This window comes from Octodon degus, unplaced genomic scaffold, assembly GCF_000260255.1.
Source record: "Octodon degus isolate 3935 unplaced genomic scaffold, OctDeg1.0 scaffold00229, whole genome shotgun sequence".
Taxonomy (NCBI): Eukaryota; Metazoa; Chordata; class Mammalia; order Rodentia; family Octodontidae; genus Octodon; species Octodon degus.
Genome location: NW_004524805.1, coordinates 1,173,721 through 1,192,746, shown reverse-complemented (window position 1 = coordinate 1,192,746; position 19,026 = coordinate 1,173,721). Strand labels below are relative to the sequence as shown.

Sequence of the window (19,026 nt, the reverse complement as noted above, 5' to 3'; positions counted from 1 at the left end):
CCAGCACTGGGGAGGCTGAGACAGGAGGATCACTGTGAGTCGGAGCTGTGTAGTGAGACCCTGAACCCAATAAAATAAATAAATATTTTTTAAAAAAATTTTAAAAAGAAAGTAGTTAAATGATTTCCAGAGCCTAGAGTAGTGAAGAAAATGGAAAACGACGATGAACAGATAACAGGGTTCTTTTGCTGGTGATGTGAATGCTCTGGAATTAGATAGTGGTGGGAGTTGTACAACTTAATGGAGGTCCTAAAAACTCACTACCTTTTATACTTTACATGGTGAATTTCATAGTGTATGAATTGTAACTCAGATCTTAACATTCCTATATTTTCTCAATCACATTACAAAACTAAGTTGTTCCAATAAAAAGATGACTCACAAAACATGATTTCATTAAAGTGCCTATTTTTATTTTATTTTTCTTCATTTGTGTAGTTGATAGAGGGTCTCACCTCACAGCTCTGCCATGTAGTGATCTTCCTGTTTTCAGCCTCCCCAGCGCTGGGGTTACAGGCGTGTGCCACCGTGCTCTGACTCTGTCTTCAGCTTCGCGCTTCCCGGGGGTGCGTCCAGTGCAGCGTGTGGGACCAGGGCCCAAACTCTGGTTGCTGCGCTTACCAAAGCAGGAGCTTAGTCCCCTGAGCTATCTCAACAGCCCTAAAGTTCCTATTTTTATACATTATATTTTTGAAGAAATAAAAGGCTTGTAATCGATCACATCGTCTCCACTTACTATGTATCAGTGCACATAGAGGGATAGAGTGATTCTCTCTGTAGTTACACTATGGAGGTACATACACTTGCTTTGAAGTTGGGGAAAGCAGCACATGTGTGTGACTCCTGATGCGTCAAGCTTGTTCTCTGTTCTTCTCCCAGGTCCTCCCTTTCCCCAGCCAGGTGGTGTACAACAGGGTCGGCAAGTGTGGGAGCCGCACTGTGGTCTTGCTTCTGAGGATCCTGTCAGAGAAGCATGGATTCAATCTGGTCACGTCAGACATTCACAACAAAACCAGGCTTACTAAAAATGAACAAGTAGGTGGACTTTTCTCATCCTTAAATTTCTATTTTGCTTCAATTCATCTGAAGAAAAAGTATAGTTGGTGGCATTTATAGTCATCCCGTTTTATGTGTAACATTGTTTAACAGGAATTGATTATCTTCAGTTTCCTTACCTGACTGAAAAACTGATATGACTTGGCTGGTTATGCCCTTTTAACTACCAGAAAGAAAAAAACACTATAAATAAATAGCCCATGTTATAATTTTATTATAATTGTTAAATTTGGGGGCCGGGGAGATAGCTCAGTGGACTAAGCGCTTGCCTGGCAAGTGCAAGGGCCTGAGTTCGATCCCCGGTTCCGAAAATAAAAAATAAAAATAAAATAATTGTTAAATTTGACTTTTCCCTGCCTTTAACTCTCAGGACCTACTTATCATATTGTTCTTAAATATTCCTATCTATGCAAGTAATACTTATTTCCCATGAAACACTGTTGCTAGATTTTAATTTCCACCATTGAAGAAGGTGCAGGAAACCCAGAGAACACAAAACAAAGGGTAGTGGAAGCATCAGACATGGGGATGTTCAGGAATGTTCTAGAAAAGACAATGCAAACTATAGTATGTAATAAGGATGTGGGGTTTTGCACAGATAAACCCGCATTTTTCCTGTTCTAAACATGAGAAAGTAAAAATGTTCAGTTGTAATTGTGCATGGAGAAGTTTAGATGAAAAATTACCAACGGTTTACTAATGTTATACAGATTGTTAGATCCAGAAAAAGTGAAACCCAAAGTTGCTGTTCTTTAAAAATATAGGTTAGCTCTCATCTGTTTGGAATGGTTGGCTTGTCTAGAAGCCAGGGAACAAGCCAGACTGTCGTTTGGGTCCTCTCCAGGGCTGTGATTCTTTGATATATGTACCAAACCTTGTTCATAATCTGTGTATCATGTAGTTGAAGCATTTCTGATTCCTGTGGTCAATATGACCTAGAATATATTTCACTACTTAGTTTTTGCAGATTCCTATTAAATTATGCGACAGTTTTAAAACCTAGGGTAAAAGTAGAGATAAGATAGAAAAAAGAAACAAAGTCTAGAATATTGATGTAACATCAAACATAGCAGCGAGTGCCGCCTCCCCTGCAGTCAGCCTGGCTGACTCTGGTGTACAAGAAGAGACGCCAAGAACAGTGGACAAGAAAGCAAGCGAAGCTCAGCAGAGTTTAGCAAAATCTATCCTTGCTCTATGTATCCCCTTATGTTTAAAGTGCACAAAACACAGAGAAAAAAATATTATCTTAAGTTAATAAATTCAAGAAATAATTAGTGGTATGGGTAACTCCTCTCCTTGGTACTTCATTAAAAGAATAAAGGGGAAATAATTTAGGAGTGTAGTAAAATTTTTATAATTGGTGGTTCTCCCTCTTAAACAGTAAGTAGAACTCTGAAAATGTGTTCCCATGGAAACATTGTTCTCTTCAAAACGGAAAAAAAAAAAAAAAAAAAGGAACCATTTTGCTCCAGGTACAGTAGGAGTTAAGTGGGCTCTGTGGGTTGGCCCGGGACTCTGTCCACCGAGCAGAACATTTCTTTTATGAGAAAGTGTGTTCCAAGTTCCAAACTGCTGACTTACAAATGAACTTTGTAATAATATCCATTTATAAGACCGGAATTATCTATACCATTTCATTCACACACAGAGACACCTCTCTGGGCCACAGGGAAGCCAGTTCACACTTATGTTTCTTCCCCGAGGCTCTGGTACTGCCCCCCTCCTACGCCCCCAATGTTAAAAATCTGACTTAATGGAATGAGACAGTGAAGGGATTATTAAGAGGGAAAAAGAGCGTGAAGACACCAACTGTTAGGATGCCTATAAAAGTCCCATTACATCTGCTCTTATAGAAATAGAAACACCTTTCGGGTTTGTATTTTGAATAACTCCTCCTCAGCAGAAGTGCTGGCACTGCTACCGGCCAAATGTTGGACCTTTGCATGATGTATAACACACACCATGGTGACATCATTTCTTTCATGCCCTAAACCCAGGTTTCAAGTTTTAGGGCTGGCTTAGTTGATCTCTTAGAAAGTGGAGATTGTAAACAATCAAAACAGCAGGAACCTTTTTCTAAAATACATGGGGGTAGAACCATGCTTCTTGCCTCTGGGCTGAGATCAAGTATGAAGAGATAGGGTGTGGTTGTCGAATGTATGTGTATTCATCTTTGCTAATGATTCGGTGCTGTAAATGCAATGAAGGTTTGTATTGAGAGCATTGAAGGTTCACAGTGCTACAGGCATATCACAGACACAGGGACACATGTGTTGTGTTGTGTTATGTCGTGTCATGTTATTTTTAATGTATTTGGTACAGGGTCTTACTATGCAGTTGGAGTCTAGTGATCCTCCTGTTGTCAGCCTCCCCAGAGCTGGGATTACAGGCATGAGCCACCACTCCCAGACTCGGTCCCCGGGGCAGGGCTGCACGCACCTGCTTGCCAGGACGGAACCCTGGTCCCTGTGCTTGCCTAAGCAGGCACTTAGTCCACTGAGCTATCTCGCCAGTCCTTCCACAGTTATTTTATGCTTGTTGGAGTGAGCAAAAATTGTTGGCACAGGAGGCTAAGAAGGATTGAGACAGCAAATAACTGTCCAATTTATATTTGTATTGAAGTTTCTAAGGATCACAACTTGGAGACAAGACCTGCTACGTGCTAATTGTTTTATTTCATTATTTTATGTAACTCTTTTGGACCAAAAAGTATATATGATTTCCTGTTTTATGGGTTAGTAAAACTAAGACAAGTCAATGAAGTGATTTTCTAAAAATAACACAGTAGTGAGGCGTAAGCGCTGGACTTGAACCCAAAGCTGCTCTCATCATCATGTGGCTGTTGTCTGCTCTGCTTGCATGGTAGCATCTCCAGCAGAGGTTTTTAAAATCTAGAGGTGCAAATAAATAACTAGACAAATAAATAAATCCAGAATTGCATTTACCAATCTGCTAGAGATTCTGGGGAGGAATAAACCTCTATTTCTGTGTCTCTGTCTCTGTCTCTGTCTCTGTCTCTGTCTCTGCCACTGTCTCTCTCTCTCTCTCTCTCTCTCTCTCTCTCTCTCTCTCTCTCTGCTCCCCTCACTCTCTCCCTCCCTTCCTCCTCTCTTCTTTGTCTCTGTATGTCATTGTCTGTCTGTCTGTCTCTCTCTCTCTTGCACACGTGCACACGCATGTGTGCATAGTGTCACAGGGGATTCTTCAGTAAGCCAGGATTAAGAAGCCCTGTCCGAATCATGTCACTTTGTCACCTCCCTAAGTGTGCTCCTGTAAATCCTAACCCCTGATACAAGGAAAAAAGAAATACACCATGGTTCAATAAATTTGGGAAATGCTGCACGCCTTGTCTATTCATGACTGTTACTCATATTTTACAAACTCAGAACTTAAAACACAGTTAAAAACAAAAGTATCTCCAGACCTGGGTCTTGCCTAGTGTTTTCCCCCAGTCCTGGTTGGTCATGGAATTCTTTAATGTGTTTGAACATGCTTTCTATTATATGAGAAATGTAGAGTAAGAATAAAGATCAAAGCAAAAGCTAGATGCTAGGAAGTAGAAAAGTTAATGATTTTTGAAGGAGAAGGAAATCCAGAAATGGGGAAGAGATAAAGCATGAAGAACAGGAACTGGGATGGGGAGGAGGCAGTATGTACTGAACACATGTACACAGACAGGAGGAAAAGCATGAAGAAAGGGGTGGGGTAGGAAAGGGATGAAAGGAGGAATTAAAATGTGCTGTGGCTATGCATACCTTCCCCAAGGAATGTAAATATTATATATTATACACATGTGCTAATAAACAAAAATCAATTCTCTGTTACTCTTCTTTTGCATCCCATAGAACTTGCAGCTCACAGTTTGGGACTAATCAGACTAGTGTCCCCCTCTTCTATCCATCACACCAGCACTGGCTACTATTTCACTGTAAACCCCACACCTGCTCCGACTTTGTCCAGCCGCTGTTAAAATGATCTAAACCTTGAAAAGTACTCCTGAGACCCGAGGCGGGGAGAGCAGCCCTGGGCCCATGTGCTTCAGAAGCTGTGTCCTCTGGGTCAGAAACCGCACGGGACTGTGCTCTTTATGGGGTTTCAAGCTTCTGTTTCTTATGCTCAGGCCCATGGCAAGCTCTAGGTCTGAACTGTGACGATAGCGTAATAGCACTTTTTGTAAAATCTTACCTGAAGAAGCCACATTTGATTTGGAAAAGGTCTAGGGGCACGAGGATTCACCCAGGGCTTCCCTGAGGAGTGGTTCTCCGGCCTCTGTTCGATGGGAAGGCTCTCTCCTTCCTTCGTCAAGCAGATTTCTGCATTTTTTTTCACTCATGTTGATGACTATTTATTGAGGACCTAGGACTAATATTGGAGCTGAAGCCGCAGACCCTGCCTCGTGCGCTTGATTGCTCACCCTTGAAGAGTGTTACTAGAAAGGTGTCATCACCCCCATTTTATAGGAAAGAATAAGTATGCACAGCAAGCTGCTTAAAGATAACGGAAATCAAGAAGAATGAAGGTGAATAAGCCTTGAAAGCAACCCAGGGTGGAGTCTTAGAGATGCCAAGTTTAATCAAGAGTTGGAAGTTTATTCAACAGAAAGTGGAGAGCTATTAAAAAGTTATTCTAACCATGCTGGGCTTCAGAGTCTGCTAGAGAACTTTTCCAGCCCTGTGCTTCTGATCTCTGTGAAATATGGAGGTGAGAATAAGAGTGAGGCGAGGTACCTGTGTCTGTGGGGGAGATACTCCCCAAGAGGTCCTGGTGTACAATTGTACCGGAGAGTCACGGCATAAAGGCTAAGTAGGAAGCAGTTTTCCTCCCATTTGAGTCAATCTTCCACTAAACAAGTCAGATTTCTCTGGCACCTGAAAATCAAACCTCAGAAGATGTCATTTTCCCTAAAACTGTTTTAAGCGCTGTCTCACTGGGTACCAGAACACTGATCCCAGGAACACAAAATCATCTCTCAGAACAATGCTCAGAGCTTCCCAGTTCTACAGAGGAAAGAAGGGGACCAAGGGGAGAAGCACTCCAGTGGACTCCTCAGCCAAACCAAAAGAAGAGCCCGCTTGACTAGGTGCCACAGGATTAGCTCACCTGGCTCTGCAAGCAGGATCTTGTCTTAGACTCCCGGAGGCAGAAACCGGGCCACCTGATGGAAAGTTGGTGGATAGGATGGGAGGGAAAAGAAGGCCAAGAAGAGACGAGGAGAGGGAAAAGAAGGGCGAGAAGAGAAGAGGAGGGGAGAGGGGAGGGAAGGGCAGTTCAAGGGAGGGGAGGGGAGGAGAGGAGAGGAGAGGAGAGAAGATGTTGTTCTAGCTGTGAGAGTGATTTTTTTTCTGTAATTCACACCCAGCCTCTCTGCCTCGCTGGTGTCATTGCTCCCCCTGGTGGACTACTTCTTCACTGCAGGCATGAGTTGCTTTGCACTGCCTGAGCTAAAGCTGAGAGACCTGCCTTCCTCTGTTAGGAGGGTTTCCAGCCTCCAAGGTTAAAGAATCAATAGTTCTCCTCTAAGCTGCTCTTTCTTTGCATTTGATCTGTTCAAAATGCATCATTTCTTTCCTTCATTTAAGATGCTTTGCAAAGTTAGAGGCCTCAAGTGCTCTGAGTGACAGAAAAACTCAGGTCGCGTAGGGTCAGGCTCCCTTACTATTGACCAGCGTTTCTTCACTGAAGTCAAGAGCAGCATCTTTAGTTCTTCCTGCAGAACTGCAGGCAGAGGTTTCCTGCTGTAAAGTCCCAATGAATAGGCACTGCTCCTGGGGCACATCCTATGCACTGTAGACCTGTTTGATTCTTGCCTTTTTCTTTACTTCCTAACTTCAATTTTACATCAACCTCAAGGACACTGTAATTTAACTTCTGTTAGATAAATGCTGTTACACATTTATTTTTTAAAGTGTTCATTCTTGTGATGATATGCTGTTTTCCCACTCTAGAACTTTTAGAAACTATTCTATCTGATTTACATTTCTTAAATCTTTCCTTCTTTCAGTTTGCCAGCATGGGACTGAAGCACCTGCTTAGGCAGGCTCAGCGACCAGGATGTGATCCCCAGCACGCTGCACCGGCCCCACCCCTGGGGTGCACTGAGACTGGGCTTGGTGGCATACCCCTGTAATCCCAGCACTTGGGAGGCTGAACACAGGAGGATCACTATGCCACTAGGAGTCCGATCTATATAGTGAGACCCTGTAGACCCTGTACTAAAAAGGGCTATTTGCCAGCATGAATTATGAAGTGATAAAATTTATATCTCGTCAACTTTCTTGATTCTCCAGTTTTTGTGCAAGCTGACCCCTTCCTTGCATTTTAAAAGATTATGAACAAATCAAGTGACAGTGGAAACAGTGGGCTGGGTACAGCCCCATGGTGAAGAGCAGGGGTTGGGGATCTGACAGACAGGTTTGAATCCTGTCCCCACCTTTCCTATGCTAGTGAGATTGGGAGAAAGTTGCCTGGCCTTCCTGTGCCTCAGGATGATAGCACTTATCTCGTGGAGCCTTGCTGAGGTGTACGAAGGGCTTGCACATCCAATGTGTGGCCAAAGGAGGCATTCAGAATTTGGGGCTCTGCTTTGGTGGTATTGTGTGCTAGAATTTGTAATGATGTGAGCTCCATGGGGCTCCAAGAGAATGAGGAGTGTCCTTTGTTATCCAAGAAGCTGAATTCTTTGCCTGAGTGATGGGTAATTCTGTCTGTTGGTGACTGTACATTTCTTGACTCCACCAAAGTAGTTCTAAAGAAGGGCTCTTCACCCATAAACATTCATTGCACACATTCTGTGCATGTGCCTGGGCCAGGCTTCTAGAGGGGAAGGAAGCCTGGCCTCAGCCTTCAGAGAACTTGTGTTCTAGGTCAACATCACACTCAGCTCCAGGAAGATACAGAGGGTCCCGGTTCTCAAACCTCAGACCGTGTGCTTTGGAAAGTTGAGAAGGCTGCACTGTTCCTAGCAAGAGATGTTCAAAAGCAAACCCATATCACCCCCAACTTCTGCAGCTCACTAGTTTCCTCCTCCAGCATTCTCATCCTGACAGTGGATACCAGCACACGCTTGTTCTCCTAGCTGGGGCTCTGGGAAGGGCACTCTCTGGCCCACACCCTCACCCTGCCTTCTAACCTGGTGGTCACCAGGCTCAGTTTTTCAACCCCTTTCCTTCGCTAAGCTCTTCCATCCTCCTTCACTGACTGACCAGCTGAGTTCTGTGGGTCTCACACCTGGGTTCCCTAGCACCTCACACAGGCTTGTAACAACTCTTGTGGGAGGGACGGTCCTCCTGGTAATTCAGTACCTAGAGCTGGAGCCTGGAGATTTGCACTGCTAACAGGTTCCCAGTGATGCTGCAGTGCTATCTTCCTAACTAAACCTCTGTCTCTCAACTTTTTACATTGGGGTTGAAACCCAGGGCCTCACCTATACCGGGCAAGTGCTTTACCACTAAGCTACACTTCACCGCCTGCCCCTGAACTTCATCCTTCTTTTTCATATCCTCCACCCTGTTCTCACATCTGGAAAAAATACATAAATCTTTTTTGGGCCCTCACAGAATAAATGTCAAAATTTCTTACATAGCTTACAGTAAGCTCAGTTACTCAGCTCCTTTCTGACTCTCATCCACTGTTCTGCTGACCCCGTACCCAACCCCTGGCACATGGAATTGCTGAACTTAATGCCCATGCCATGTAATGTGTTGTCTTTACCACTACTGCTCACTCCATCTGCGGGGCGCAAACCCCTCTCTTTACCTGCTGACTCTGGCCAGTCTTTCTGCACCACTTAGACCAGCACGGTGAAGAGGCTTTCACTCTTTAACAGCAGGACAGATGCCTTACCCGGATGCTTTCTCTGCCAGGGTGTTATCTATGCGCCTGCCTACATCTATCTCATACACAAAACTCTACTTCCTGAAATGGAGAGTCAAATCCAATCTTTCTCCATAGCTGTAACCACAAGCAACACAGTGCCTGATTCAGAGTGGGAAATCAATGGACCTCAAATGAAAGGAGAGAAACAGGAAAGCTACTTGAGAAAGTGAGACATTTTGGCCACATCAGGATTCAGACAGGCAGAGACAAACAGAAGAATATTCCAGAAGAGGAAGCTTGAGCCTGAAGTTGAACTTATTTGGGCTTTGGAGTAAGGGAGCGATGAGGAGTCAAGTTTGTCTGACCATAGCAGGGGTATCATCTCTGCCAGTTGAAGGAGACACCACAGGTAGAATTAACGTGACTCAGCAAAGGATTGAACGTAGGCATCCAGGAAAGACCCAGATCCAAGTTGGGATAAGGAGGATGCCATTAACTAGAATCCAGTTGTCATGGGATGGATTGGGCTGTATACAGAATAAAGAGGATCAGGTGTGGGTTTGGCCATAGCAGATTTGGGAGACCACTGCGATATAGTCCACTACCTGCTTCCACCAATCTTATCCATATGTTTATCTACAATGCTTAATAGATATCCCCTGAATGATGGATGAATATTTGCAGCAGAATTACAATAGAAGGCAGGGGTGATTTGCATGAGCCAGGAATAGGAGAGGTGGGCTCTTGAGATGTTAGGTAGTGTCATGGCTGTCATGATGCCATCCATGCAAATAAGACCAAAATGAGACCAAGATGAGAGGAAAGGCAGCCTTTTGAGGTCTTTTTGAGGAGGACCAGGTAGGGGACCCTCAGGGGTAGGCAGCATGAGCTCAGAAGACCACTGTCTTTTCTAATAGTGGGTCAAGTCCCCGCATTTGTTAAGGTCAAGTGATACCTTGAACATGAGACTTTCATGCGAGCTTGTTGGTCTATAATAACTGGTTTTATTGTTTGGTGCACAGCAACAAAGTGCATGAAAAGGAAATGTGCCTGCCCTCACTGTATCAATTCAATCAACACGAGCATTAGCACCTTTACCGTGTACTCAAGGAAACACCTAGAGTGGGTTCTACGTTGTCACTGCTGATCCATTCTCCTTGTGAAACAGACAGCTCTATGACTAGTATGACACTGTTCTCAACAATCTAACCTTTACTGTTCTTACATTAATTTTAACACACTGATGTGTATTTAGAGAGTATAATGTCATGCTGAAGAGGTGAAAGGAACAGTGTTTCTTCTCACCTGTTCTACTTTTCTTTTGCAGTACTAGGGCATTTTCTTACATAACTCTTCTGTGTTCAGGAAAATATCTAAGTAAGAATAATTTAGAAGAAAGGATAAATGGTTTTTATTGTAAACATTCACATGGACAAGAGTTATTTTTCTAAGCAAGCATGTCAAGAGATAAATTAATCATGTGTATGCTCCCCATAAGTAATTTTATTGGCCAAGCCATCAAAACTCAAAATTAACAATGTGCCTAAGCCAGAAGCTTTACTACAGGAAACAACCATAGGGCACCGGCATGCAGAGAGTGATGAAGGAGCTGCATTCAGTTTCCTTTTGTGTCATGATCAGCGAAGGACAAGCCATCATTCACCCCTTGTCTGCCCTTGACGAAGGAAACACAGGAACTGCAAATCATTTGCTTATAAGACGCAACTTCATTTCTTCAAATAATCACAACCACCGTGAATACCTAATGAGACCGTTTGGGCAGTGAACTCCTGGGTACCAATCTATAAAGCACGCCCTAGTCAGAACTAGTTCACAGAACAAATATTTGTCAAGTGCACATGTATGTGTCAGCCCCTGAGCCAGACATGTAGAGACAAGATGTCCCAGGGGTCCTGTCCTGTTTGAGACCAACCTGGAGGTCCAGATTCCTTAATTTATTGTTGTCATTGTTATTGTGCTTGAATGTGAATGACCACTTTTGTTCCCAGTTTTCAGCTTTAACTAGTTCATAAAATAAGAAATACTACACATCTGATGTTGGAAATAGTAATCTTCAATGTGCTTTTAAAAATGCCCATGTCCATTTTGATGGGGCCAATTAAAAATTCTGGAGAAAGTGCAATTCAGGAAGTCCCAGAGTCTTGAGAATGCTTGGAATTTCTAAGATTTTACTAAACATTTTCTGTATCATGACATGTTCCAGAAGCCCATAAAAGTTAGTTTATAGGAATATAAACTACTTTTTGCCTTGCTGATAACTGTAAATAAATAATTCAGATGACCACCCACCAAAAAACCAAAATGTTTGGCTGTTGGTGTGTTTCCCATGAAACATTTCCCTTATAAATTTTTGATAATCTAATACAAAAATAACAGGAATGCCTTGTTTCATCCTCACATTCAAATTTCATAGCTCTAATTTCAAGTATTTCTATAAACCCTCAGAGTGTCACAGATGTACCAGGTAATGGTTGATGTCTTCACGAGGTGTGAGTTAAAAAGCTTTCTTTGACTTGCACTTCAGTACAGCACCAGGTTCATTTCTTCTGCTAAAATTACTTAATCTGCCACTTTGTTTTCTGGTAGCAGTCAACTAAATTAGATGCAGAGCTGTAAATTCGGAAGGTGCTCTTTTAATTCGCTAAGGAATCTTATGTGGAAGTTCGTCAATATTGCATAAAACCAGCTGTTGGGTCTGGGTCCAGAAGTGAGGGTGAAGGTGGCTGGGCAGGTGACCTCTTGGCTTCATATGGCTTGATAAATGAGAGCCGATCTGTGCTAATTTTGTGCTTTTTTTTTAACAGATGGAACTGATAAAAAATATAAGTACTGCTGAGCAGCCCTATTTATTCACTCGACATGTTCATTTCCTCAACTTCTCAAGGTAAGACACGTTCTCCTTCAATGATTCTCTCCTTTTTAATACTTAGCTTCCTAAGTTATTTTAAAAATCTACCTTTGTTTACAAGACAGTGCAGTTGCCTTGAAAAGACATTTGTAATCCTTTTTTTTTTTTTTTTTTTTTTGCTGCAGTGAAATATAAATTTGAAATATTTGGACAGAAAATTCATTTCTTTCCAGCATACCATCCAAAATATTATAAAAACTTGGAATTATTTTTAATGAGACGACATTTGACCTGGCAGTGTTTTTTTTTTTTAAAACAAAGTAAAACAAAATCAAGTTTTATACTGAAGCAAACAAGACAAGAAATAGATATATTAGCATGAGTATTTCATTGTACCGTTTGTACAGTTTGAACCTCCACAGAGCTCTGGGAACAGCCTAGCAGTGGACTCATGCCTATTTTATAGGCCGGGAAGACCTAGGGCCAACCTCTTTTTCTTTATTTCTTTCGATTATTCTAAACCTGGCACGTTGGACATTGGTGAAGTAGTCAAGAGCTCTGGGTGTTTGCTTCAGTGTCGGTGGCTGTCTGACGACAACGCAGACCTTCAAACTCAGGGTTTTGGACTTCTTTTGGTTAAAGTGCTAAGCATTCTCTTCCCCAGTGCCTGCGGGTAGTGGTTTATTATTACTGGGCCTACCTGCTGAGCAGGTCGCGGTGGGTGCCTGCTGTCCCCACCAGCCCGGCCTGTGCCCAGTTGCCTGGCAGAGCACTGAGCGCACGGCACGTCTGCTGAGCAGCCCAAGCCCCTGCTCCTGTCTGAGCAGCTGTAGCACTTCCCTGGCTTAGCCTGGGGAAGAGCACCTCACAAGTCCACAGCGGGCCTGGCTGCGGCCCTGCACTCTGACCTGGGCACCACCGCTGTTGGTGCTGAGCTAGCGGCTGGCCAGGCTGCCCCGAGCTTCCTCCAGCACCACCCTGCCCGTGCTCCCTGACAGCCCACAGGGCTGGGGACAGGTGTCAGCCTTCACAGGATTTCCCTGCTGGCTGCGGGCCCTGTGCTGGCTGTGGGCAGAGATGGTAAGGTTCAGCACAGTGTGTTATCAAGCAAAGGAAGAGAAGTTGCTGCCTTACCTTTATAAATGAGCACCCCGGGCCTTTCTGGTAACCTCAAGGCTCCTTGGACAGTGAACAGGACACCTGCAAATTACTGCAGGCCGGGCGGTGGACAGTGCAGAGTTTTTCTTCAATCTCAGATATAAATTGGCTCCTTGCTGGGTTGGCCAGTGTATGCCCCCTGCCTCTTCTCTCCAGAAGGCCAAGAATGAGTCATTGGACAGAATCGGATAACGAGGGCTTGTTAGCTCCTTCAGACCCTGAGTTTTATGCTCTGTAAAGCATACCCTGGTCCTGGCTGTGCTCCTGTGCTCCCTTCTGCCTTACCTTGACTCCTTAAACTTCATTAGCTCTTTCTGTTTCTGTCAGATCTTCACAACTGAACAGATTGCCCTGCCACCCATTTGCACAACCCCCTCCTGCCAGTGTACGACTCGAATGAGAAGCCCAAGGCTGGTGTCTTACCTGCACCAGCAGAGTACAGCATGGTGGCTGTGCTTTATCATGGCTTCTGCCATCAAACACATGCATGAGACAGTAATCTTGACTGCTTTAATTCTGGAAAAAAATAGCCTTTTAGAAGATAGCAGCACATCTGCAGAAAGTGGCTTAGGCCTGGCTGTGGAGAGGCCTGGCTAGCAAGGCCTGCCTTCCCAGGCCCAAGACTTGAGCAAGTCCTGCACACTCTTGGGGAGTAGGGAGGAGAGAATCTACTTTTCCATCTTTAAAAAGGGCATAGTTCCTTTCTACCCCTACCTTGGAGAGCTGCTGTGGCCATGTGGATTGAATCCCTCTGAGAGAAGGGTGTTGCAGAAGTTCAAAGGGCCTCTGAAGAGTATTTGTGCAAACACTTCGGACTGAGCCCAGTTCAGCCCCCCCCCCGCCCCACGGTATCCAGAGTGGGCCGCCTTGATGGCGGCAGGCACTCCTCTGTTCCTTCCCCTCAGCCTTCAGCTCAGCACAGGGATGAAGCAGGTTCTCTCTTCTGTGAGCCGCACTGGGCCTGAGGCTCCTAGTGAGCCCTACACATGCCCCTTGCCTGTGGAAACCCTTATAGTCTCACCTGCTGGCAAGAGGACACCTAGGAGGACACTTCTGCTGGGGTTGGGGGAGGGGGTCAGCTTTAGACCAGTGAAGGGAGTGATGTTCCCAGGACAGGACCTGCGCCTGTGAAGCCAGGATGCAGAGAGCAGAGGACCAGGGCTTTAAGCACGCCCTGCTGGCAGGGCCCCAGGAAAGGGATGGTGGCAGTTTTTAAGCAGGACTGCTGGGGCTGGCCTGACGCCCCTCTGTGACTATCTCCCCCTGACACACACACACACACACACACACACACACACACACACACACACACAGCCCCGGCAGGCCCTTAGCTGTAAGACTTCTCAAAAACAAAAAAGCATGATGAAGTGAACTTGAACACTTGGCAAGATCACTGTTATACCCATAGAACCCAGGGGGTTAAAAGTCAGCTTCGCCTTTCTTTAAAGGAAAGATGTTTAGATGATGAAAACATCTTAGCTATGAAGGGCAAATCATGGCCAAAGAAAGCCCCAAAATAGACAGTGGCAAAGAAAAATGGTAGCTAAGCAGGGACTCGTTAAGGGGAGCTTTTAACATACTTTAAGAAATTCATTGTAGCTTTTGAATTCTAAGACCAAAGATAATTAAGCCACTCTTAAGAAACCTGCCCTGACGACTGCTGTACAGTGCTTGTTTTCAAAAAGGAGGCTACCAGAAGAACTGGTCCTGTAACCGTGTTCTCTGTTGACATGTCAGACCTTCTGTGCATCACCAGCATGCAGCAGGATCTGTGCTCCTGGGCCAATTAGGAGCATCAGTCTTGTCTCTCGCCCCACACCTTCCTTTGCACATAAATTTTCTGAACTTTGGAAAGATTTGACATCAATCAAAATTGAACGTCCTTTATTTCCTTCAGCATTAAATGTGGCATTCCTACTAGAAATGTAGATACTCGGAATGATGCAAGAGGCTGCCCAGGAGCTGACTTCATTTGCTCAGCGTCTCAGCCCCTTGCAAGCACTCGCCATTCTTCTGCCTCTCTTAGAGTTAGAAGGACGCGTTCAGCTGTCCGCAGCTCTGTTAATCCAACTGTGGGAAGTGATTACATTAGATGCATCAGGTCTTTCCACAGTGGCCTCGGGGAAGGCTTCCTGCCAGAGGACATCAGCACACAGCTAGCTAGCTCGGCAGATTTCAGGCTTCGCTTTGGATCTGTGGGGTTTCTGGTGGGTTGTGCTTTCACACCATCTTTTAACTCCCTGAAAACTGGGGACAGATAAATGTGTTGGCCTAGGTGGCACAGAGAATCCAGCCCAACCCACCTGGGCTAGAAGATGCTGTCACTATTGGGAAGACGGAGTAGGGTCTTACGTTTGTCTTCTGTGGTTTCCCATGTCTTTGTTCTGGTTGTGATATTAAGATACAATTTTGGAAAAATTTAAATTTTCTAACATCAGCCACGCCCCTGCCTGAGTGCTTGTCTTACTGCAGCACACTGGAGTGCCTCGTCGCGGACATGACAGGCGGTCTCTCCCTGTCCTCGCTAGTTACTTGTCTTCTAATCTTTTGTGCAGGAGTCAGGGGATAATTCATTTTTCAATCTAGAATTCCTCTCACCCACTCCATTGGGTTCTTGCAGAAAAAAACCCTTATGATGTTTTACATTGGAGCATGATGCTGTCAGAATAGTCCAAATAAGTCACAAGAGTGATCAATATGAAAATCAATCCAACACTGCTTCTGGCCTGTGGCCCTCTCCACTCCCCTGGTTTCCATCCTGTTCCCCCAGCTTTGATGGTAAGCACAGCTGGCCACAGGGCCAACTTTTAAAATCACAATATTTACAAATCCATCCTTCACCAGGGAAGTGGGTGGGTGCAGTGCCCCAGGGGAGAAGCGGTGACGCTTTCTCTTGTTTCTTCCGTAGAAGTCTTCGTGACAAACGTGAACAAAGCTGTCTCCTGACAGCATAATTTAACAGAACAAATCAGGTTTTGCCATTTCCATAATTCAGTCTGGCTTCCCCACCTTCCTTCCTTGTGTTTATTGTTATCATTAGCAGCGTGGTGCCTTCTGGTTTCTGTACCCTTCAGATCTTTCGTAACTGTGATAGAAGTTCAGACTCCAAAGGCACTGCCAGGTAAAAGCTGATACTCGCCGCTATTTAATGCTGTCTTCATCTACTTACCCAGAGCCCAAAAGTTCTATTAACAATCAAAAGTTTTCTGCTCAGTTCACCATATTTAAACACTGCTGGACTAATTCCACTGTGCACCCACGAGCCCACCAGCATTGGTGCCCACCAAGGACAAGAATGATGGGGACTTCCCCTCACCTCCCCTTGCCCCATTTCCTGTTTCTCGCAGTCCATCGTCAGCTGATTGTTTCTTTCCTTCCCACCTTATCTTCCTCTCTGAGCAGGAACTCTAACAGCTGTGGTTCAGCTGTCCCCTCTGTTGCCTCGTCCGCCTCTCCTCTCTTCCCTTGAAACACACCAAGGGTTTGGGGATGGAAGAGGACCTCCCCCAGATATGGTCAGCAGTAGCCATGGGCCTGACACTGTGATTGACCCCTAGCGTCTCCCCTTCTCGTCTGGGCAGTCCCCTGACAATCACATCTGCCTCAGTCACATTGTCATCACTGTCACACAGTGCCCAGCCCTCACAAGAGGAGAGGTTCATTTTGGCTCACACTTCGAGTTCCTGGTCTGCTGGCGCCAAGGTAGAAAGGGCACGGTGGAAGGGCTGCCATGGAGGAATATGGCAGCCAGGAAGCAGAAAGAGTGAGCAGGGAGGTGACACAAAGGAAGGTGTAGCCTCACAGGCTTCACCCTCAGTGACCTGCCTCCTACCAGGCCCCACTTCCTAAGAGCATATCTGGCTCTGGCCCCGTGATCCAATCACATGCCAAAAGCTCACCTCTGAATGAATACACAAGGCTCTTGGGGGACACTATAGATCTAAATCACAGTGTCCTTTTTCACAATGGCCTTTCTTTCTCACCTTCCGGAGTTTCCTTCCCTACCAACAAGTATCCAAACCTCCAGCCTGCAGTACCTTTCCTAGCAAAAAGTAGCAAAAAGTAATCTCTCCTTCCAGGCAGAGGTTAAGAGTTATACTTTCAGTATATTTATTGCTGTTTCATGAGGACAAAGTTTCAGTTTGGGAGGATGAAAAAATCTGGATTTTTTTTTTGGTGGGGGGGTGCTGCTCAGGATGTCTTCAGGGCAGGTCTGGTTTGGCTTGAGGATGAGGGGATCAAACCACAGCATCCTGAGCCTGGCTGCTTTGTTTCAGCAGGCACTTAAAACTCCTGAGCTAATGGGCAGGCCCCTGAAAAATTCTGGAGATGGAGAGTGAGAATGTACTTAATTTCATCTCTCTTTTATTTTTTGCTGAACCAGGGATTGAACTCAGGCACTTGCACTTGCCAGGCAAGCACTTATTCTACTGAGCTATCTCCCCGACCCCTTAATATCATCTTAAAATTGGAGAAAAGGATCCATTTTGTGTTATGTGTATTTTACCACAATTTATCAAAAGAATCTATACTTTCAAGGAAGGGAAATAAGTCTTCTGACATTGCCAAAAGAATTTAAAAATTTTTTCAAATAGTTAAAAACATCAAGTTGAAACCAAAACAAGCCAAAGGCTTTTTTTTAAAGCAGATGAGAATCTAATCATTTGTGTCACACAACCCGAACAAAAGGAAATGTGCAGAGAAAGAATTAAGGTAATAGGTAGGGCTAGCAAAGGCTCTTCAAGCTCCTGCCCCATAGGAGGGCACTCACAGCAGCATTTGACTAAATTTTGAATGGAATTTTTGAGTTTCAAAAATACTGAGAGGAAAAAATGATCCTTTAGGTGAAGGAGTTAGGGTGGAGATTTGTCTTCTTTCTCAGGTACCCAGGTGCATGGTGTATTCTAGTGGTTCTACAGTGGTGTTGTGACCTCCTTGCATACTGACATGCCACTCAGATTTTACCAGTTTGAGAGGAATCTGAGTGTTCTAAAAGGATGAAGGTTGGCCGCCTGAAATCATTATTAATGTTGCCTCTAGAAAGGGAGAGAAAGAGATCTATCAGATACTTCTATTTATAGTCAGAAATTTCTAGACAGAGGGTTTTTTTATGTATTTAGTACAGGGTCTACAGGTCTCACTACACAGATTGGACTCATAGTGATTCTTCTGTTTTCAGCCTCCCAAGTGCTGGGAATACAGGCATGTGCCACCACACTCAGTCTCAGTCACCATCTCAGTGTTCCCTGAGGGCAAGGCCAGTGCAGCATGCCAGGGATTGAACCCCAGCCAGCTGCTGCGCTCTGCCTAAGCAGGTGCTTTAGTCCACTGAGCTATCTGGCCAGCCCTACAGAGGATATTATATTATCTGATACTTGACACCATAGGAACTTCTGTTGTGGAAAAAGTTTTGGTCAGTTTCCTCACTGTTAGATCAAAATGCCTGATGTGCACACCTTAAAGGAGGAAATGGTTTGATTGCTTCACTGTTTCAGAGATTTCAGTCAGTGGTCGGCTGGTTCCATGGCTGTGGGTTTGAGGTGACCAGAACATCTTGGCAGAAGGGCATAGTAGACCACAACTGCTCTCTTCCGGGCAGCCAGGAGGCAGAGCAGAGGAGCAGTACTGGAGATGGAATGGCCAGGAGACATAATCCCCAAGATTTCACCTCCATGACCCTCCCCCCACACACCCAGAAGTGGGCTTTACTAGGCTTTCCTCAAGTCAGACAAGTTGGCAATCAAGATTAACTGCCACAAAACATTATTCTGAAAATCTCGCACATGGTTTCACTGTATAAGCAGGAGATAGTCCATGTTCAACTAGCCTTGTCAGTTACTGTATTTCTGTAGTCAGTTCCTTTTTGTTGAGTAGCTGCAGTATACCACATGCCCTGCCTGCAGGATGCTTACAGTCCAGTCAGTGAAAGAGACAGACTTGTCAACAAAGTATGGGCAAGAGGACTCAGGACCTCAAGGAGGGAGGGGCAGACAGTGTGCTGAAGACATGAGTGGGATGCCAGGCTGGATTTCCACAAGAAGAGAGAGGGACGAGAGCCAGGTCATCAGTCTGCTTCCCCAGAGCTCTTTCTGACTCCAACAGAATGTCCAGGACCATCATCAGAAAGT

The 19,026-nt window shown here is 44.8% G+C and overlaps 1 protein-coding gene across 2 annotated transcripts in view; it reads left to right on the top strand.

Annotated features, from left to right (window-relative positions):
- The window catches only part of Ust (uronyl 2-sulfotransferase), a 312,684-nt gene that overhangs the window by 167,619 nt on the left and 126,039 nt on the right, over window positions 1-19,026 (top strand). For both annotated transcript variants that reach the window (XM_004645481.2, XM_023705778.1), the window contains exons 3-4: window positions 880-1,035; window positions 11,697-11,776. In XM_004645481.2, coding sequence (XP_004645538.1) covers window positions 880-1,035; window positions 11,697-11,776 — 236 coding nt within the window. The remainder of the gene's footprint in view (window positions 1-879; window positions 1,036-11,696; window positions 11,777-19,026) is intronic.